This window comes from Peromyscus maniculatus, chromosome 2 (assembly GCF_049852395.1).
Source record: "Peromyscus maniculatus bairdii isolate BWxNUB_F1_BW_parent chromosome 2, HU_Pman_BW_mat_3.1, whole genome shotgun sequence".
NCBI lineage: Eukaryota > Metazoa > Chordata > Mammalia > Rodentia > Cricetidae > Peromyscus > Peromyscus maniculatus.
Window position 1 is genome coordinate 88,107,162 of NC_134853.1, and position 23,597 is coordinate 88,130,758.

The 23,597-nt window shown below is 38.1% G+C and overlaps 1 protein-coding gene across 4 annotated transcripts in view; it reads right to left on the reverse strand.

The window, feature by feature from the left end:
- Astn2 (astrotactin 2) overlaps positions 1 to 23,597 on the reverse strand; it is a 952,034-nt gene that overhangs the window by 640,097 nt on the left and 288,340 nt on the right. For 3 of the 4 annotated variants that reach the window (XM_076564363.1, XM_076564362.1, XM_076564361.1), the window contains one exon: positions 1,743 to 1,850. The exons of the other annotated variant lie outside the window; for it this stretch is intronic. In XM_076564363.1, coding sequence (XP_076420478.1) covers positions 1,743 to 1,850 — 108 coding nt within the window. The remainder of the gene's footprint in view (positions 1 to 1,742; positions 1,851 to 23,597) is intronic. 4 annotated transcript variants of the gene reach the window in all.

Here is a 23,597-nt window from a genome sequence, read left to right on the forward strand (position 1 = left end):
GGGGAAGGAGGGAGAGGATGCCACAGCCCTGTTACCCTCACTATCCTAAGAACACAGTCAGGTCTTCTAGAGTGTCTGAGGGGCATTGAGCCAAATAATTCATCTCAAGTCCTGTTGCTTGCCTTTGCTTTTCTTTTTTAAGTTTAACTCCAATTTATAGGGTGCATGCTCAGTGATGGATGTTTTTCCAATTAGCTGTAAATAGCCCTGTCCTTCTGAGGAGACCCACCATTCCCTGGTTCTAATTTTGTCTGTGGGATTGGAGGAGGGAGAAGACAAGTTTAGAATCATTGATCACCAACTTCTAAATCTGCAGTGCAATAGATCCCAGAAAGCTACAGTGTGGGATGGACTGAGAATCAGGATCTATTATTTTAAGGGTTGTAGAGGCTGAAAATTTATCCCAGGGGAAGTGTCAATGGAAGCACTTCCCATATGGAGTCCTTTTTCATGGCTGGTACCAAAGGTAGGGAGACTAGGATCAAGATCGAAGAAATGAGAATTGAAGTCACATTAATAATGTCTACCTCGATTTTCCCCTTGCACTGTGATGACTTTTATATAATGTGCTAAAAATCAATAGCCATATCCAAATGGCAGTTGCAGCCATTACAAGGCCCATTCTACAGATGAAGGAATGTAAATATCTTGCCTAAGGGCAAAATGTGCCCAAAGCTATGTGATTCATCACATTACAATGAAATGTCTATGGTGAACACATGTTCCCACCCCAGGCAACTCTTCAGCTTCCTTCTGTACAAACATGGTGGATGGAAGAAATTCTGACATATCTATAACCCACCAATATTTGTGATTAACCACAGTTCTCATAATGACAGTCAATACAAGGTGACGGGCATGCCTTCACCTGTAATATAGGACTCTCCTTTCATTAAGTGATCAAAGCCTGTCAATCTGTGCCAATCCTTGGTGTTTAATACATGATTACACTGCAGGATCTCTTCTCCAAAAACTACTTTACATTTGCTAATTTTCTAGCCTTGGGTAATACTCAGAGATGAGGAATTGCTTTTATATATGTCTCCTGAAATATGCTGTTTTCTTATATACACCACTGAATCATCAGAGAATTGTGGACTTCAGCTGCAGGTGCAGGCCTGTAATGATTCTGTTCCAGCATTTTCATATCCCTTATATCGATTGTCATTGTGATGAATAAATGTTGAAGACATTCTTTAGTAGGTCACACAATGCCTTGTTGACAGGGGCCAACCACAGAAATTTCACATCTAGGGAAACAAAGTATCATGGACAAATGTTAAAATCTATCCCATAGAAACTATTTATTAACACTTGAAAATACTCCCTTTACACTTTTGCTGCTAAGAATTGCAAAAGTAAATTGATAGTTCATGCTAAGAACTGCTCCGCTATCCATAGTATGGATTAACCTCCACACATCCTAACATAAATGATTTATTTTTAGCACCAATTTCCTTTCAACGTGATTATTGTTTTTTATATATTTAAATTTCAATATGCATACATTTAGGGGAAATTGTCTCTAATTATTTTGGGGAATGTTGTAGGACAGGGAATAAATAAGAAATGGAAAAGAAAAGGCAGGATTGAAGGTCAATAGTGTGATCAGGCTTGGGGACGCTGAGTTCAGTGCAAAAGGTGTTGAAACAGATTTACATTTCGAATTTATCATGAAATCTGTTCCCTGAACTTTGTAAATACACATGGCAGTTCTGGAACCTTCCCAAGGACTCGATTACCTTTGCTGCGGCGACGACTGCGGTACTGCTCTGTGTAGAATGTCAGCTGTGTTTCGTCATCTGCTTCTGAGCCTGATGTCCCCTTGGTTCTCCCAAAGCTGATTCCCCCTGCAGAGAAGCACCATCCATCAGTAAGCTTTGGAGGACTCCAGAAGCTTGTTAAACCCCCAGTCATCCTGAAGACCCATAGCACTATCCTCAGGCTTCTCACTGCTGATGCTTGGTGACCCAGGAGTTGGCATGATTAATCGGCAGTGAGGAAGATCTGGGTTCTAATCATGGTTCAGCAGCTTCCAAGGTATATGACCTTGAGGTGACATCTCACCTTTCTGAGCTCTGAGCTATTTCTAAAACAAGAGAAGTAACTCTTAACCTCATGCATTTGCTTTGAAGATGGGAAAGAAATATGACAGGTTAAAAAAAGAGGTCCACAGTGTATACCAAATAATGGAAAATTACTATTTCTATGTATGACGATTTTAACTCTTAGAAAAAATCTCTGGACGGCTTAATTTTACATATGTTTCAAACAAGGACTTAGGATATTCCAGACTCAAAGTCTGACACAGGGACACAAAGATAAATGCCATTCAGCCCTTACCAGGCAGGGTATCATAAGCTAGTCAGGGGGACAAATGGGATCCTTAGGAGCCTTAAACTTAATTCATGGCTTATGTTTTCCACACAACGAGATGCTAGGAATATGGGAAAGAGCAATTCATTTTAACTTGGAGGACCCAAGAAAGCTTTATGGAGGATTGAAGATTTAAGTCATGGTTTGAAGGATAGATGGGGCTTTGGCATTAGAAAAAGGTGTTTCCAAGAGCCGCCTTGTGAAGCATCCCTGAGCACAGGGAGCTGGGCAGATACAGGCAACATCAAACTCAGGACTGACTAAAAATAAGGGGCTCATACCACACTATGGGAGGCTTCAGTGTTCTACCAAGGTGGGTGGGGATCGTGGGGTGGGACCTTTTCTTTAACTGTCACAGAAGGTCCCAGAGCAAGAAAATGAATTAATTATACGTGTGAACCAGAAAGGATACCCTGGGTACCCAGGTATTGGAATGTGTGCCAGGCTGAGTGAGCAGCTAGAAGGCTTTGTTATGACCCAAAAGAAAGAACAGGTACAAGATGAAATGGGAACATGTACAGAGTGGATGGGAAGAGGGGATTAATGTGAGAAAGGCTGCTGAGATGAATTCAGGGGAACATGCAGGAGAGAAGGACAATGATTAATAGGCCATAAATAATTGATTATGAAAAGAATAATGAAAAAGGAGCAGCAAGAACAGTACCCAGATACTGAAAAATCTTTTACTCTGAATGGAGGAGTACAGGAATTAGTATTCTTAATCTTTATGTTTTTGAGTTTTGTATTTGCTTATTTATTTGTTTTTTATTTGTTAGTGAGCTAAGGAGTGAGTGGGTTAATGAGTTGAGTCAGGTTTTTATGATGGCATCTTTCTATGTAGCTCATTCTGGCCTTAAAGTTTGATCCACCTCCTCTGCCTCCCAAATGCTGGGATTGCAGGCATGAGGAATCATGCCTGGTACTATATTTAAGAATTTTTTAAAGATAAGACAGTGAAAGATGTGGATTAAGAGACTGAGAAATTTGATACTTAGAGGGGAATCAAGGAGGTCAGAGATCCAGAGCATGGTGAGGACAGGGATGTGGACAGGGGAAAGAAGGGATTTTAAGAAATGTTACATCAGTTGTAAAAATAATAGACTACCTTTAGGGAGACTGAAGAATCTGGTAAAAGTAGTTTTCCTGGTTAGAAAATTAAGTGACTGCAGAATGAGGAAAGAGGGAGGCTACTCTACCTTATAAATCTTTTGTATCTTTTGAATCAAACACCATGCAGCCTATTACCCATTCAAAAGTCCCATCTGAGGAAAAGAAAAGCATAGATTACAGGAAAATGTTATTCGATTCACAAAAGGATTTTCTCTGTAATTTCCTTGGGCAGGAATTTGCAATGGCATTCACTCTACTGACATTACACTTGCAGACACTGCCCACATCATGGTGCTGTACTTTTACTCATTCCAGCAATGTTTCTGTAAGATTTGTATACATCACAGCATGAAATCCTCAGGGGAATACACTCATTAAAGAGGGGTAATTTAATTAAAAATCTAGATAATTATTCTAACTAGATTTCTGAGTCTGTGATCAAACAATTTGACAATTCAGAGAAGGAAAGGATTTATTTCATCTTACATGTTACAATCTATCACTGAGGAAAGTTGGGCCAGGAACCCAAAAAGAAATTTGAAGCAGAAACCATGGAGGAATTATAAATTGCTGGCTCACTTGCTGTCTTGGTCAGGCTCATGTAGCTTCTTCATACAGTCTGTGACCATCTTCTTAGAGAATGGTGCCACACACAGTGGGCTGAGCCCTCCAGTAGCAGTTAATAATAAAGACAATCATGTACACACATACCCAGAGACAACAAATATGAGGAAGACAATTACAAAATTGAGAAGATCCTTTCAGGTAATTCTAGGCTATGTCAAGTTGAGAGTTAATCCCAAGGAAGACTATAATAAAGCAAAGACATAAGAACATGCTGGGGCAAAGCAACTTGCCTAAATTAGGGATGTAGCTAAAAATTAAGAGAGTGAGTCTTCAGGGCTTAGCCTTCTTGTCCTGAATATGGGGTCTCTAGTATTCAAATTAGCCTCTGTGCTGGATAGTTTTACATCAATATAATGCATGCTAATGGCATTTGAGAGGAGGGAACCTCAATTAGGAAAATAACTCCCTCCGTAAGACTCTATAAGACCGAGCTGTAGTCAAGCCTGTAGGGAATTTTCTTACTTAGTGATTGATAGGGGAGCACCCAGCCCATTGTGGGTGGTGCCATTCCTGGTCCTAGGTTCTGTAAGAAAACAGGTTGAGCAAACCATGAGGAGCAAGCCAGTAAGCAACACTCCTCCGTGGCTTCTGCATCAGCCCTTGCCTCCAGATTGCTGCCCTGTTTGAGTTCCTGTCCTGGCTTCCTTCAGCGATGGGCTACAGTGTGGAAGTGTAAGCCCAATAAAACCTTTCCTCCCCAACTGTCTTTGTGGTCATGGAGTTTTATTGAAGCAATAGTAACTCTAACAAAGATAGCCTCATTGAAACATCTCCAGAAGGAACCTTTGAAAACAGTTTAGTATCAAGGTGCCAGGTCTTGTGTGATGAGTATTCCTTACCACCTTTCAGAGACAGAAAGGCTTTGAGTAGGAGCTGCTAGGGACCCTTTGGAGTTTTGGAAGTAGCTGAATAGCAACAAGACCAGTAGGACTTTAAAAGTTACCATCAAAATACTCTATTGTCATAAAGATGAAAAAAAAAAAAAAGGAAGAAGTATGTGGGAGAGAAGGAGGGCTTTTCTTCATCTACTTATTTCTCAGCCAGAGAGAAATTAAGATATTTGACAAAGCAACTCCAAGGACCAGGGGGAGCATCTTCCTACTATCTGGCATATTATGGGCAGCAGAGTAAAAGGGAGTATCACAGGGCTATAGGACTATATCAGGCCCTCTCCTGTCCCTTAGAACCATGCCCTAACTTTTAACCTCCCCAGTGGAACTCTAATTTTTTGCACTTCCTACCTGTGACTCTACCTCCCTTCCTAACTGATTTTACATTTCTTCCTTTGGCAAACAAATGATCTGCTCTGCTCTCACTGTAGTGAATTTATATGGTATACACAATTCAGACAGAATTCCCTCCATACTGGGATAGGCTAATGAGGATGACAGAAAATTTACTAGACAATTCTATGATAATAAGGAAAATTACACCACCACAGTGCTATTTCTCTACAGGACTTTGGGCAAAGCCTTTAACACATGATCATGTTATCCCCAGGAGAGCCATAAGAGGCAAGACAATATTTTAATTCTCATTGACATGGATGAGAACACGAAGGCACAGGACTATTAAGTGATGTGATATGTATAGGGTCATACAGTTAATAAGTAATAGAACCACCATTCCAGTCTCAAAAGTGGTTCTAAAGTCTATTCCTTTAGGTTCTGTGCTGGTATGCAATAAGATATAAACAAATACCTCATTTAATGTCCACATCCATTCTAATGACAGCATCAGAAACCCCTTTTATCTAAATAGTGTGAAGCAAGGTAGTAAGTAGGTAATTGGGGTAGTAGTTGAATCTGTCTCCCTCCAAAGTCAGGTTGATAGCTAGAATACCACGGAGAAGGTGTGTGCTTGTGAGTGTGTATGTGTGTGCATGTGTGTACGTGCATGCTAATTTTGTGGAATTCTGTGTGTGAGCAAGGAATCCACAAGCTAAACACTGTGGATTAGCAGATCTTTTCCTTCATCCTATCATGAGAAGATGTTTTCCACATCTCCCAGCTTCTTCTCTGGGGTTTGCAATAATAACTCCCCTAACGAGTCATTAGGAAGATATTTGCACTTATCCATCCTTCCATATGCCTCAGAACACAGAAACCATGCCTTGTGAACTTCCAAGAAGGATAGTTGCTATTCATCCTCAAACCTCTGACTTTTCTCTTTCTATAAGTATTAAGGGACTTAGTTTCAGAGTGGAAATTGGGGTTTGGCATGGTTGCTTGCCTTTCAGTCTGTCTGGTAGAAGTATAATGTAAACCATATATATATATATATATATATTAATATATATATATATGCATTTTAATAAGCACATTTAAAATGTAAAAATAAGGGCTGGAGAGATGGTTCAGTGGTTGTGAGCATTGGCTGTTCTTCCAGAAGAATGTGGTTCAATTCCCAGCACCCACAATGTGGCTCAAAACCATCTGTGACTCCCTTCCTAGGGGATCAAATGCCCTCTTCTGGTCTCTGTGGGAACTGCACACTCATGGTGCACAGACCATTCAGCAAACATGAATATGTGTAAAATAAAAGTAAACACAATCTAAAATGTTAAAAATAATTGGATTGACTTAATTTTTCATGGTCTATTTTAACAAACATGAAAATATTATGTCCACATGTAATCAAATGAAACTTAACACCAATTTTTTTATTTATTTGTTTATATTAAGTCTTTAAAACTGAGTCTGCATGTCATGATTGCAGCATGTTTCCAAATAAAGAACCCATATTTCATGTACCCACCACACTGGAAAACACAATTCTTGAGGCACTTGTACAGCAAATACTATGGCAGAGAATAATTTGGGCCAGGAACTGGACACAGGAGGAAGATGAATAAGCCACAGGCCCCATAAGTTGTAATTTTTGTATGTGAATTACATAAAGGAAGATGAAGATGAGAGTACATTACACAACATTAACCACAGCCCTTGCTCTCAATGCTCTTGGTTCTAGCTGGTTTCACATTGGTTTAATTCATGAGCCTTGAGAGGTCGTATATATCTGTAGAAGGAAATTAAGTTATTGGCATCAGATATGAGTTATAAGACTATGTCTCACTCATATGCTGTGTGAACTTGGGCAAGGTTCTTAACTCCTCTGAATTCATGTTTGACTGCCAGCTCACATGGTCATCTCGGGCAAAGTATTACATTACATGTGAACAATTAGCACTGAGACCAAAAGCTTGAGAATGGGGGCACCTCACTTTCTTAATATTTACTTAGCTGTATTAGAAGGAAAGGAAAAGCTGATGCCAGGTAGCCGCTCTTCCACTGTGACATTCCAGAAAGGTGGCAGCTATCCAAGGTCCATGGCCACTGAGTATCCATATAATCTGAAGAGGTAAGATGCCAATTGTAGACTGACTTGGGGGTGACTCATATGGGTGGTAAAGGGCTCCCACTGCTGCTGTTTTGATATAAAATTGGTGATTTAGTGCTCTAAGGTGGAGCCATTAATTACTCAGGACTGCTCTAGGATTTCCACTTAGTTAGAGACTGGAAAAAGAACAGAAGAGGCAATCTGTCTGCCAAAACTAGTGGCTTCTGACCTTACTCTTTAAGCTCCCACTTCTCTGTTCTGAGTGGTCTGTGATGGAGCCACCAAGATGTTAGCCTAAGCAGTTACCACAGGACAACTAGTGCTGTGCCAGACACTTTACATGTGAAAATGCATCTGCACCTCAAGGAAGTCTGACAGGCAAGGGTAATTTCCAATTTTAGTGACAGACAAATCACCATTCAGATCTGCACAAAAGATTATAGAGAGCAGAACTCAGCTTTGAACTTGGATTTGGTTCGATTCAACACTCCTGTTCTCAGGAAAAATTTGCTCAATTTTATTAGTTATTGAGGAAATGTAAATCAAAACCATTGACATCAGGTTAGAATGCTAGTTTGGTCTTCAGAAAATAATGCAATAAAACCAGTGTTAGTGAAGAAACTGAAAACCATAAACTGCATTTCAGGGCAATGGGAATGAAAATGGTACAGCTGTTATGGGAAAGTATTTTGAAAGTTTCTTAAACTGTTAAACACATCTACTACATAATTCAAGAATTCCACCCTAAGGCATATGGCACTAAGCACAGAAACATTTAAACAAATAGTTGGGGCATTCGTTTAACTGTACTCTCTATAAAGCTCAAAGGTAGTAACAATAAATGTCTGCCAACTGGTCAATGGATGAACAAAATATAGCTTATGGAATATTATTGACATATGATAAATGCTGACATGTGGAACTATGCAGATAGACCTCACAAACATTTTGTGAAGTGAAAGAAGCTGGGATATAAAAGGTCATAAATAGTAAGATGTATGCTACATAAAGCACCCAGAGAAGAGTCATCCAAAGAGATAGGAAATAGATAGACCAGGGGTTGCCAGTGTTGGGAGGAGGGATCTAAGAAGAGGGAATGACTACTAATGAGTACTGGTTTCTGTTAGTGATGAATGTGCTTAGAACTAGATAGAGATGATAGTTACACAACCCTGCAGATGTGTGAAATGTCACTGAATTGTGCACATTAAAATGATTAATAGTTCATTTTATATTATGCAAATTTTAGTTTAAAAGAATGTGAAAAAATAAAAGAAGGCCCTTGTTTGCTTCCTAACATCACTAGAGACATGCAGCATAAGGACTGTAGGGAAGGAAATGAGAAACATCTGGGACAAAGAGAGGAGGTAATACACAGCTTCCTTGATCCCAGTTCTTAGCCAAACTCTCAGACTTCCCGGATACCAGTCTAGTACTCAGAATGAAGAGGGTAACCATTTCGCTCTCCTGGACCTTGATTTCACTTCAAATATTGTAGCAACATAACTCATTCATTTACTAATTAATCTAAAAGCTGTTTACTAAGTGATCACACTACCAAACAGCCTTCTAATGCTGCAAACAAGACAGACAAGCACCCCTGAATTTTTCAAGTCACTTTCTGGGGAAGCATTTGAGATATTGTGGGCATAACATTCTTGGGTTTAGCAAGAAACTCTGTGTATAAAGTCTTGTGTGAATTTTGCAATTAAATAAATGGAGATATTCAGATTATTTAGAAGCTTATTATGATATATAGATAGCTGGTTGCAAACAGAGGACCTGATCTCAATTTTGTTCTGGGGCAAAGTAGTACATCAAAATAAGTCTAACATGTTATGAAGAAAGCTATGGCAAGGGAACGCACAGTCTTTGCTGGGTATATGAGAGGTAGTATGTTGCTTTTCTTTGCAAATCCACCTTCTCTGCTTGGGCTGCCATGTCTTCAGACTTGTTCTGTTAGCTTCTGGTAGGCCTGCCTCTAGCCTCTCCACACTCCATCTCCTGTTCTTGCTATCATGATGGATGGTGGTGACATGTTAAATTATTCAGGCTCCGTGTCTTCCTCAAGCTGGTGACAGCAATATTGCATTTTCAGATTGTCCCAAACTGCACCAGATAGAGAAGTATGTGTCTAAGGAATGCAAAAACCCATCTGACCCCTAACCATCCAGGGAATATAAATGGTGCCAGCCATGGGTGGAGGACAGAAACCAATATAACTTTCCACATCCCTTGAACCACACAAGTAGCAACTGCTCCCAGTATGTAACTAAATCACAGATATTCATATGCATTCACCTCTTAGAGATATTTTTATGCATTGTGTGTGTGTGTGTGTGTGTGTGTGTGTGTGTGTGTGTGTGTGTGATCATGTTCTAGTTTTTGTTGTTGTTGTTAGAAAACACTCTGACCAAAAGCAACTTATGGAAAGAGAAGATTTATTTCATCTGATTCTTTTAGATTGTAGTCTATTTTTGAGAGAAGTCAGGGCAGAAACTCAAGGCAGGAAGCTAGAGCAGAAACATGGAGAATGCTATTTACTGGCTCAATCACTGGTTTCTGCTCAGCTAGCTTTCTTATACAGACAAAGCCCACCTACCTACGATGATGACAACCATCACAGTGGGCTGGACCCTCCCATGTCATTTCTCAGTCAAGGCTATCTCTTACCATATGAGCAATCTCATTTTGGGATTTCTTTAATTGAGATGTCTTCTTTCCAAGTGACTATAGGTTGTGTCAAGTTGACAATAAAAACTAACCAAAATAGTGTACACTTATGTGTGCATGGGGAAGAGGAAGGGCAATCTTGGTTATTGTCTGCAGGAATTTTACCTGTCTACTTTGAGATGAGATTTCTCACTGGTCTGGAGATCACCAATTGATTGGCAAGCCAGTAAGCCTTAGCGTGTGTCATCACATGTAGCATTTTTTATATAGGTTTTGGAGATCAAATTTGGGCTCTTTTGCTTGCAAGGCAAGTGCTTTTTTGAATTAACCACACATCTAGCTTATTCTTAGAGTCATTTTGACAATAACAACTATCTGCTTGCCATGTGTAGTGACTGGCACACTGTGCAGAGATGATGAAATATGTGCTTAGTTCTCAAATGTTGACAAGCAAGAGTATCTGTGTTTCCTTGCCATAGTTAGGGAATCACAAAGGTAAGCAATGAGATCTGGATTTAGAATCTGGTTTATCTGAATTCCTAGGAGATTGTGCAGCATCTCTGGGGTTCATGCTGAATTTTGAAATTGGCCTTTATAGTGAAATATATTCACAATAAAAGTACAGTTAAACATGATATTTATAATTTCACAAAAATGGAAGTACATACATTTATAAAAGACATTAAAATATTACTTATCTCTAAAGTAGAGTTTCATGAGATCATTAAAATGCTGTGACATAAATATATATTTACTGACAGGCACAATTCTCCATGATACATTGTTGAGCACAAAAGTGTACAGAGAAAAATAAAAAAAGGAATTTTACATACTTGCTGATAATTGATATTAATTCTACTATATATAGAGTAAAAACAAATATATAGTTATATATCTTATGATAATAGAAACATAACCCAGGGCCTCAAGCATGTTAGGTAAATTATCTGTTACTAAACCCAATGCCCAGCCCTAAAAATGGGTATATTTTAAATCATAAATAAAAAGCTAGTGATGCACTCCTTTTTATCAGAAGGCTTTTGGGAATTGAGTAAGAGGGTCAAAAAAGTGTAAGATCAGTCTTGCTGAATAGTAAAATCTTCTCTAAAGCAATCAATTAATAAATCAATAGATCAATCAGATGAAGTAAAAATTCATTATTAGATGTTTATAAGGTTATAAACTAAAGTATAAAGCCTACAAAAGTACAAGGCAATTCTATTTTTGAACTATATTCTCTAAGTATGAATATGCATACATTGATATTTGAGGAAATATATTGAAGTGCTACTGGTGGTTGGTTCGTTTCAATGAAAAATTTTGAGGTATTTACATTTCTTTTCTCATTTTTACTGATATGCATTTTATAATTTTCCTCCAATTTATAATTTTTCTCCAATATATTTCAATTCTTGGCAATAAAAAATAGTAGAACTGACATACATTTTGGGAAAAAGTTTTCTTATTTTTGCATCAACTTAGGCAAAGTTGTCATTTGACCTCTATCTACTATAACATGAGCATCCCAGAAAGGGATGTACCATCTTTCAAGAATAAACATCCCAATTTATTGTCAAATTTTGGCCCCATACCCTACATAAACTCTTTAATCCAATTTAAACCCATTGTTTAACTAAAATAAAGCACTGTCTCCTAAAACATCCCAGTGTTAGATAGGGGAAGATTGTGTTTTCCAAAGTGGTCTTTTACAAAATCTCCCATTCTACTTTTTTTTTCCTTTTGGCCTTTATTGGTTCTGGCTCACATCAGAGGTAGAATCTCTTGTTTCAGTTCTTACTTTTCTCTGACCTTAGGTATCATCCTGCAATCCACTTATTATGAAGGAATGAGTGAGAGACATCCAGTGCTCATCTAAATGACAGCACAGCCTCTCTGGCTCTCTTGTAATACAGGCACTCTGTATGTTGCCTCTTTGGAAATCTGCCATTGCACTGTGAGAGGCTCAGCCATGTGAAGGGGTCATCAACAACCCAGAGGAGATGAATTTTCAAAATACCTCAGCCATCCCTGGTGGCAAAATGTAGGGGAAACAGCTTCTAATTGATTCTAACCCATCTCCAATAGTAGTTTTCCCAGACAGAGCCTGATTATTGTGGAGCTGAGACAATACATGCCTCTTTTATCTTTGATGAACTTTTGACTTCTGCAATCTATGAGAAAAAGATTATAATTTTAAGGAACTAAGTCTGGGATGGTATATTTTGCAGAAGTAGATAATAAGAAACCTACAGTATCTAGTCTTATAAAATTACTGTCTTTTTAAGCCATTATCATGTACCAGCCCTGTGCAATGGAAAGATGAACTCAGTTTCCAGAGATGTAGGGTCTACATCTGTCCTGTTACTAAGACGATAAATGAAAAAGATATTAACATCCAGCAAATATTGCATACCACTTAACAGTTTTAATTCCTTCCTTAAGATAAGGACATATTTGTCCCTCAGGATGATTGGATGAGATTGGCATTGCTATTCCATTTGAAAGATAAGAAAATGAGGGTCAGAGATGCTATAAATGGCTTGCTCAAGGTCATGTAGCTCACTGATGGCAAAATGGAAATAGGATACAAAGGGAGTTCTGGGGCGGGGCAATTGGATAAAAGGGAATATTTGAGTCTCTGCTGTTGGCTGAGAATCAAGTCTCATGTAATTTGCATTATCCAGATTCTATTTATCCATTGGGAATGACAAGGTCAGGTTGCTTCTATATTCCATATGATAGCCTTTCAGAGGACAGCTAGTGAATCTACTTGCAATCTTCCCATCCAAAGACAAATATTATTAATAATCTTTTCAGCTATTTCTCACTTATTTTTAAAATAGGACTTTTGGGATTATAATTTATTTTAGAAAAATTATAATACAAAATGAACATAGCAACCAAGTAAAATACTATTTTTTTGTATATTTAAAATGCATATATTTTACAGTGTGTACTGTTTTTATGAGAATACCCTCTGAGTTTTGTAAAAACTGAGTTCATATGTCCTTGTTCTTGAACTATGTATTGGCATTTAATTATATGCATAGCATCTTTCTCCTTCATAATTTCTATCTATACTATGCATGTGTATTTTTATGTGTGGACATACCTAGATCTACAGATTAATATTGCCAATATAATCATGTATATCCAATAAAACATTAAGAATAATTTTCTCTAAATAATAATTTTCTTCTATTTGACCACCTTTTCACCTCTTTGGAGGAAATAAACACAGCTCATTTGTGAAATTAAAATAAGGATTAATGCGTTGTAAACATTAGCATTTGTGTTAATATTCATTTCTAACATAATTTAATATCTGCCTCATTATTTAACCAATCCCCTAGTGTCTAAGGTTTTCATTTTTTCTTTTTTTTAATGTTGCTGAAGATTGAATTCAGGACTTCTAACAAGCTATGTGATCACTTTACCACTGAAATAAACTAGCCTTAGAAAACTTTTCCTTTAAAGTATTGTCCCATATAATATATTTTGATCATGTGTTCCTTTCATTGAACTCCTCCTAGATCCTCTTTACCTCCCTCCCCACCCAACTTCATATCCTTTCTTTCTAAAGACAAAGAAACCCTCCAGAACTGAAAATCAAAACAAACAAAACACTGGTATAATTAAAAAAAAAATGCCCCCCCCAACAACTAATGATAACATAAAACAACCAACCAAAATAAAAAAACAAAAAACAAAAAACAAAAAAAAAACATGGAGTTTGTTTTGTTTTGTGTTGGCCAAATACTCCGAGAAAGATGTCTGCCCTGGAGGGTGGATGATGTACCCAATGACCCCCCCCCCCATTGGAGAAAACTGATCAGAAATGTTTGTTCACTTATTTTTCTAAATAGTGATGTGAAGGAAGCCTACATGAAGAGGAGTTGCTATACAAAACAAGATTGACTCAATTCATACCTCAGATCCATATTGTCAAAATGATCTCTGGCGAAGATGTACCTACGTAATCCTGATCTGCTGTATGTAAGAATGGCCAACCGACTGTATCCTCCATCATCCCCCATAGCACTGGGTATTCCATTATTATTTCAGACTTTTAGTGATTTTGATATGATTTTCATATTTTGAATTAATTTTGTCGCCTTTTTATAAACATAAAGTAAGTCTGCTCAAGTGCTTTGTGAATTTTGATGGCCAGAATCAGTCATGACAGCTCAGGAGTGATCTGACCTCCACTGAGAAGAAACCAGTTACCAGTTGCTGGCCCTGTATATGAGACATAATCACACTACCAGGAGTTCTGCAGTTGTGCTGACAGCTGACTTATATTCAATATGCCCTCAGTTCTTTGTTCACATGAACTGCAAACAACACAGGTCTTTTTCCTATCTGTAGAATTGATTTTTCTATACCAAAGTCAGGAATATTTTGTACTGCCAAATTATATCTGTATGATTCAGCCCTTTCTTCTAGTCTTTCAAGATACTTTTGTCGTAACTGTTCGATCTCTCCTTTTCATTATTCTTTGATTTTATTTCCTATATGGATTGAATAAACACAAGGAGAAAGAACTAAGAGTTACTAGGTATCTGCCAAATGTCAGGCAGGAGGACTAGAGATTTATATTTGTTGAAAACTCATTTAGTATATAAAAGTGTTACTATGTTGATTTGGTTATCCCTGAATTACTTATCAGGAAAACAATGTTTGAAAGGAGTATTTGGTTTGAACAAAACTACAGAGTCAAGCCAGATACAGTGGCACATGTATTTAATTCCAGCATTCTGGCAACAAAGACAGGTATATATCTTTGAATTCAAGGTCAGCTTGGTCTATACAGCAATTTCCAGGTCAGTGAGGCCTACATATTGAGACCTGTCTCAGAGACAAATGATAGACAGATAGATAGATGATAGATGATAGATAGATAGATAGATACAGAAGATGGATAGGTAGATATTATAACTGTGTGCACAGTTAGAGGAAGATATAGACTGTTTTACACTATCACTCTCCACCTCATCTCTTTGAGACAGGGTCTGTTCCAGAACTTGGAGCTTGCCATTTTTCAACTTGGCTAACTGGCCAGCAAGTCCCGACAATATGCCTATCTCCACTACTCTCTTCCAGCGAGGGCCATAGGCACATATCCATTCCCACCATTTTGATGAATGCTAAGGAACCAAATCTAGGTAGTTATGACTATATAGCACTCTTATACATTGAACAATTTCTCCAGCACCTTTCCACAGATTTTTACAAGCTTTTCAGCCTGTCTTGATTTCTCCAAGATTATAATCATCCCTGCGGTTCTGAAACCATATCTCAAATCATTTTAGCACCTTAAAAGTAATTTGCTTGTACCTGGAGACAGGGACTTCAAAGTAAATACTTACTACTTCTATGCATGTTAAAATTCCATTCCGTATGAAACATCTTTATGTTCCCTCTTCTAGCTTTCAGAATTTTTCTTGATATAAGTGACACATCTGACAGTTTCAGGATGAATTTAGTTCTATACTTTCATCTAGTAATAAGGTTTTGGTTATTTGATGCAATGGGGCAATCATTTTCTTGTTCTCGTTGTTCCAAAAGCAATTGAAAACCTTGAATTATTTTTGTTGGTTTTCCTTCAGTTTCACCCGTAATACATTGACAAATATGAAGTTGTAGCCTTCCTGGAAGTAGTCTTGGAAGTTTAGGATAAACTGTTAGGGATTTTGACCTTCCTTCCCATCTTTTAGTTTCCTATACTAACATATCTCTTCCCTTTATGATCCCCATGTCATTTCTCTTTGCAGCTATCTTTAGTTATTTGTTAAGCACTTCAGGTTTTTTTCATAGTGTTCTGTGCAAAAATCCATTTCATTTCAGAATCTCTGGCCAGAGAACCAGCAGGTTCTCTCCTCTGCTATTAAATTATGATGTGTATGTGTATGCTCCTAAATTTTTGGTTATAAATTTTCATCTTTTAAAATTGAAATGTTCTTATTTTACTAATATCCAGTGCTGGCAAGGATTTTATGAAATGATCATTTTCCTAAATTGCTGTGAGCAGTGCAAATTTCTACAACCCTTTTGGGAAGCAATTTTGCAATATGAAAAAGAAATATGTTAAAAATATCCATCTCTTTTGATACACTTCTGGGAATTCACCCTAAAGAGACTATTGTATACATAAGAAGGGGTTTATGCACCATTATACATGCGTTAATGCTATTTGAGCATATTATAAAATAGATAATTTTATGTCCAACTTGATACAGAAAACATAAACTCCATATTAACAATTGATTAGCACTAAACATGGAGATTCTGGGTGTTACATGTGAAAAAGATATTGATACCCCCCACCATCTTATGCATAACAATGATACAATTTATCAAAAGATAAAACACTACATGGGGGTTCTAGAAAGAAAATAACAGCATGTATATTTATCCCTAGAAAGGCAAACCACACATGCTAACCAGGCTACAGGTACATCAACACATTTTCTTTTAATGGATTGAGGATCTGGTGAATGCATTTCAGATAAACTAAAGAAAGAAAGACAGAAACCAAAAAAGGAAGTCCAAAGACTGTATAATTTTTGCTCACATATTGGCTGCCCTCTGGGACACAAAGGTATGAGGCAGGTCCCAACAAGCTCAGCTACCGGTAATACAACTCTGGAATTTGAGCTACTGCATGCCATTCCAGGAAAAACTGGAAGTAGGCAAGTTAACAGTGTTATAAAACAAAGCATCAGTAGCTTGTGATGAAATACAACAAAATCCAAGGGTTCTCATCACAATAAGTCAAGATATCCCCCAAATCAATTTAAAGTCACTCAGTATACAGAGAAGCAGGAAACCTTGCCTATTTTCAAGAGAAAAGACAATTGTAAATTTTCTTTAAGAGGATATAGATGTCAGAATTATCAGATAGGTGTCACTATACCTGAAATCAATTAGGCACACGATGCTTTCAATGAATAAAAATGTAAAAATTATTACAGGAAACATATATAATATCTGCTGGCAAGTGGATGACTGTTGGAGAGGGAGAATCGTTATTCTATAGGAGTGTGTCTATTTTAGATATATAGATATAGATGTAGATACATAGTGAACAACACAGAAGATGGGGCAGAAAGAAAGTAATACTTGAGAAAATGGAGAGGAATCCTGTGAAGTGTTGTGGTCTGGATGTGACATGGCTGTTACATACATGAACTCATAGTGGCTGTGATTACTGCCCAAGACCTGAACAAAATCAAGCCAGTTAAAAGGACTAGAGAGGGTATCCTGAGGCCCCAGCCCCTACCTAAGGAGCTATTGGCAAGTTGATGGCTGCAAGTGGAGAGAAAACTACTTTTCTTTAGGAGTGTGGCCACTGATAGGATCCCTCATTCCCCATTGGATGACTCCACATCGACACACATAATGGCATCACTAATTGTACTCAGTGGGTTAAACAAACAAACAAATGGATATAGAAGGAGGACATAAAGTTGGGAGGAAGATTAGATGGGGGTCCGAGGGGATATTTGGAGTGAGGAATGAGGGGTGGGTATGATCAAGATACATTGTATACACTATGACATTTTGAAAGAATAGTAAAAATTAAAAGAAAAAGATAAATAAGAATAAATAGGAATTACTGGATGCCCTGACTGGATGGGAAACATAATTAATGACTTTGAAGATAGAATAGCAGCAATTTCATGGCCAAAGAAGAAACAGAAGAAGGTATAACAATTTTACACGATGACCAGGGCATTCATGAGACAATACCAAAAAGCCTAATGATAGACACCTAGACATTGTCAATAATGAAATGAAAGGGGACAAAATGACATTCACAGAATTTAGTATAAGATGCGATCCCAGGGAACACCAGGCAACATGAACATGAAGGGCACAAGAGTCGATGAACATCACAGTGTCACTGCTGAAATGAAGCACAGAGATTCTTGCTCAATCCTTTTCAATACAGCAAAGCAAAGGAAAGGACCAGAATTTAAAAAGAAGGAGTAAAGCTGCATCTCCTTGCAGTTGACATGACTATTTATACATACAACAGCTACAAGGAATCTATAAAATAACTCTTTGAATAAGTGATCTTTAGTGGGGCTGAAAAATGTGAAGTAAATATTCAAGAAGTCAGTTGTAGTTGTACAGACTGACAGAGGACAAGTGGAAATGATGTTCCAAAGCACTTCCTTCTGCACTAGTGCAAAGTGTAGTCTAAATAGTTAATGAAATGTTTGGTAGAAGACATGCTTGACTTCTACAAAAACTACAAAGTGCCACCAAAAGAAATTTAAAAAAGCTAAACAAATGAACAAAAATGCTATGCAAGTGGATTGAATAAATAGAATTTTAAGATCCCACCCCAGATTTATATAAATATTACATGGAATTCTAGTTGTCATTTTAGCAGGCATTCTCACACAGAAATAATTGAGATAATTCCAAAATGTATAGAGGAGCACAAACAACCTGCCATGCCAAAGCAGCTGCAAAGTAGAGCAATCTTGAGGGGTTTGCACTCTAGGGTTTCAAGGTTTACCATAAGGCCACAAAACCAAGGCAGCATTGGTATCACTAAAGAATGGGCAACAGATTAAAAAAAATAACAAAAACCAACCAACCAACCAACCAAACAAACAAACAAAAAGCCAGACAGGAAACTCAGCAATATACACAGCTGACATTTGACACAGTTATTTACTCAAGAGAAACACAAGCATATGCTCACATAAACTACTGTACACATTCATAGCAGCTCTACTCAGAGTAACACAGTCTTGGAATGAATTCGAGTGTTCATCAATGGGTACGCAGATGAAACAGAAATATATTTCCAGATGACAAAGCCATTAAGCATTGAAAATGACCTAGAGCTGTGTACAATAGTGCAGATGAATGTCAAAATCCCTGTGCTGAAGCTAAGATGTCAGACACAAAGGTGAATATACTATTTTCCATCACTTATGTGACACACTACAAAAGACACATTTACTATGGTTACAGAAGGCAGATTTGTGGTTGACTACTGTGGGGGAAGAACGTCACAAAAAGCCAAGAGAATTCTTTAGAGGGGGGATATGAAATGTTTTCTAATGGCTATATTTTCCAAAACTTGCAGAACTGAAAACTATAAATTAGTGCAGTTTATATAACTTACACTTGGTAAATTTGATTTAGAATTGAATATAGAAAAATACTAGTGAATTGAGAAAAAACAGATTAAAATTTAACTATAGGTGCTGTTTGGGTGGCTGGGTGATGCAATTTGTTTTTAATTTTTTCTGTCTGTTCTTTGGGGAACTTTACAAATTTTATTTATTTATTTATTTTTATGGTACTGGGGATGTAATATAATCCTTGAATCTACAAGAGAAGTAGTCTACCACGGAGCCTCAGCAGTCCCACAAAATTTCTGCAGTGAACTGAACCATTATCTCTGCCATTTATCAGACTGAGAAGTGCACCCAGTTATTGGTTACACATATAAGCAATACGTAATCTAAGACAACTTGTCCCAAATTACTTTCTTCTTGGTGTTCTCTTTTAAGGGCAGAGAGGTAATCCCAGAGGGACAATAGTCCTCACTTCTCCTCTGCATTTCAGGCATGAAATTGGAGGAGAGACAATTCAATGAATTATCAGATAGCCTGATTTCAGCAGAATAATCCCTTTTTCTCCAGCAACTAGGAAACTTTTGCTATATCCCACATTAGCTTGGAATTATTTTCTGTACTGAAAATCCATCATATATATCCAACATAGGCTAGGAAAGAAAGACTAGATTTGCAGTGAAAACATGCAAACACATCTCACTTCTTGAATTCTGTGGTGGCTTTAAACAGCTTTTCCATTCTTTTGCACATGTCCTCTTGAGTTGAGATGGCCTCTGATTCGTGCATCTGTGTGAGCTTCTTACTGCTTTGAATGAAAGGAACAGCAGAAATGGAGCCGTAGGCCTCCCAAAACAAGGTCAGATGGGGACATGCAGCTTCATCTAGTTTTTCCTAGGAGGGCTACACTGACAGAAGCCAGACTTGATCTACAGAACCTGACTCCTCAAAACCTCTCAAGAGGCCTCATGGAGGCAAACAGGTCACAGCACGAGCAGAAATCAACAATTTGCATGAGCCAGCATACAGCTAGCTTCCTACAACCTCAGATACCTACAGCTATATCTGTCATTGGGCTCAACCACATTAATGCCCCAAGTAAGCACTACTAGTTTATACCTTCCAATATTCCCAATACAAAGAACTGTGAGCAAATATAAATGTATTAATAGTAATAATAATAATGATAATGATAATAATATCTATGATTCTTAACCACAAAGCTTTGTGACAATTTGTTATGTACTAGTAATCACCTGTAACAGTTCCTTAGTTGTGTGGCTTAACCTCTTTAAACATTGGTTTCCACATCCCTAAGACAATGCTTACTCTTCAGGGCTATTGTGAAACAAATTAGAGGGTACATTCAAAGGATGCAGCAAACTTTGGATGACTAAGGAAATATTGGAGTTCTATTCTACTACCAATTTATGTATAATTAAGCCATTAGTTGAGTGCATTGTATACGATAAACCTATGAAGTGAGGATGAAAATATATTGGTAATATATAATCTTTTCCATTATCTGGCTCTCACTAAACATAGTTCAAGAAAATGCTCATTCTGGGAGGCCATCATATGAGTTTGGTTCTAAATTCTTTTTGAAGCCCATCTTTCCAAGCAAGTCGGTCTATATGGGAATGCACCTGCCTTGGACTGATGGTGCTACATGGTTAGCAGAATTGCTTGGATTGGTGTATCCATGAATATCTTAGAGAATGTGTGGTGACGGCTTGTGGGGTCCTCATGAAAGGAGCATCTTCCCACGTGTCATCTAATTAGGTCCATTACCAGCTGCATGACATGAGCAGAGTGTGCCTTCACTCACATGTTGAGGAGATGACAGAAGTGACCTGACAGGGTCTCCATACCCAGTGCTGTCCTCAGCTCTCCATATGGTATGGCAACATTCTGTAGAACAGAAGCTGATGCTGGCACTGGGAAGTTTTCAGAGCAGTTCATGCTCAGTGGGGTGAGGGGAGAACATCCATTGGAGATGAAGAACCTCCATTTCCTCTAAGCTGGGAAAGGTCCATTTCCTCTGAGCCAGACAATATAAAGCCTTCTGGACAAATTCTAACTTTAATTAGCTGAGATCCAAATGGAATAGACTAAATTCAATTGGCTATTTGCACTTTTCTTTTTCTTTCTTGAGCAAGTTTAGAGTTTTAAGTGGCTTTTGCAGAAGAGGGTAGGAGAATATTTTTTAAAAAATAAATAACCCAACAACATGAATCTAAGTATCTAAAGTTGTTTCAATACAACTGCTTTAGGAAAGAGTAGCAGGGGGGTGTTGGTGGGTAGGAAGAGTTCTCCTGACCACTCCCAATGTCTCCAGTATGGGTTTTGCCCTCCTATGTTTTTGGTATGGCACCTAACAAGTGCTAAGCGTGAGAGAGTATTGGCCAAAAGAAACAAAGCAAGAAGAGTTCACAGGATGATCTCCACAGATCTGCAGACACTCTGAAAGGATGTTCTCATTTTAATACTATTTGCCGAGTTATTAGCCTGTTGATCCCAATGTGAAATATTTTACATGTGCTGAGACTGAATTTTCCCTTCCCTGAGCTACCAACCTCTGCCCCTCTGCCCTTTTCCATTTCTGTCCCACTAGAAAGCAGTATCTTGTCAGAGCAGACCTTACACTCCTTCTTCAGACTGAGTAAGGAATCCTGGGGTAAATTTCATATGCCCTGGATGCAAGTGTCCCTCCTCTCGACTGCCACCACCACCAATATGGTATTTCACGACAATAGAGATGGATGCAGGTGGAACCCACTTTTGAAATCACTGTTCTATGGCCTGGAGAGATGACTCAATGGTTAAGAGCACCAGCTGCTTTTCCAGAGGACATAGGTTTGATTTCCTGCACCTACATGACAGCTTACAGCTGTATATGACTCCAGCCTCGGGGGAGCTGATGCCCTCTTCTGACCTCCATAGGCACCAGGCACACATGTGATGCACAGACATGCAAGCAGGGAAAACACCCATATGCATTTTTTTAAATCACCGTAATGTAAAAAGAACCTGTAACTTCAGTTTTTGTTCTACACCCATAAGGGCAAGGCACAAACTAATGTTATGACTGTTTGAAGGGATTCAAAACCCAGTGGCGTGAAAATTATTACTAGCTAAGTCTCAGGATCTCAGTGGCTGCACTGTGGCTCTATTCATGTTGCCATATGGCTTTAGGCATACCATATACCATATACCATTTTAAACTCCTCTTTTTTCTCTTCTTAAAAAAGAAAAGCAATTTTCTATTTACCAGACAGATTGTAAACCATACTCAGTTTAATGAGAGACCATGACTGGATAGTTAGCATTCTTGGAAATGGCTCCTAATCAGGTTCTTTGGCTGGTCTCTTCCATCCCAAAAAGAATATCACCAGCTTTAACTTGGAAGAGAACATGATAAACATAATAGTCATGGTGAACCTTTCTATCTCTCTCCTAGAGAAGAGCCAACCCATATAAGCCCTATTGTTTCTCCTTAAAACCCAGAGGCTTAGTCATGTATTGCCATCTCCACAGCTGTAATCTCAGGTTAAACTTCCATGTTCTCTATTCAGCCATGTTTAGTATTCCCTGCCAGTCTCCAGGTTTCCATGTCTCCAATGTCACTTCCATACAAAATATTATAAATGAAAATCAAGCCACTTATAATCCCTGTTTATGAGTTTCTAATGGCTGCTCATTAATCTAGGATGGTGCTCTAAAACCAACAACTGTTTTAAGTCATGGATCCACATTCTGCTTCTCTAGCCTTGCTTCTCTCTGCACAGTGCTCCACACCTCCAAACCTGGGCCTTCAAATATATTAACTTACCTCTGGCATCAGGGTCATCATGTTGTCTTTCCCTGCTTATAATGCTTTGGATTCACTTCATCCAGATGTCTGTACTCAAAATACCTTCATATAGAACCCTTCCCTGAATCGCCCTATCTGAGACCCCCTCTTCTGATACCACATCATTCCTTCCTCTACACTATTTTCTCTGTAGCATTTACTACTTTCTGAAAGACATTGCAGCTCCATTCATTGCCCCCTCTTACATGACAGTACAGGCTTAGGGTTATCAGCATCTCTCTGTTTTATTACCACAGTCTTAGTTGTTCCTGTGACAAACACACACACACACACACACACACACACACACACACACACACACACACACACACCCTCCTAGACACACAATGTGCTCAATAAGTACTGCTGAATACATGAAGAGATATGGCTCAAAACAACGAGAAAAAAACTCTAAGGAGAGCAGGTGAAGGGAAATTATAAATTCATTCTCCTTCCCAGATAAGATCCACATGCAGGTTGGTAAATCTCTTGCGCAGACATACACTTTTCAGGAACTC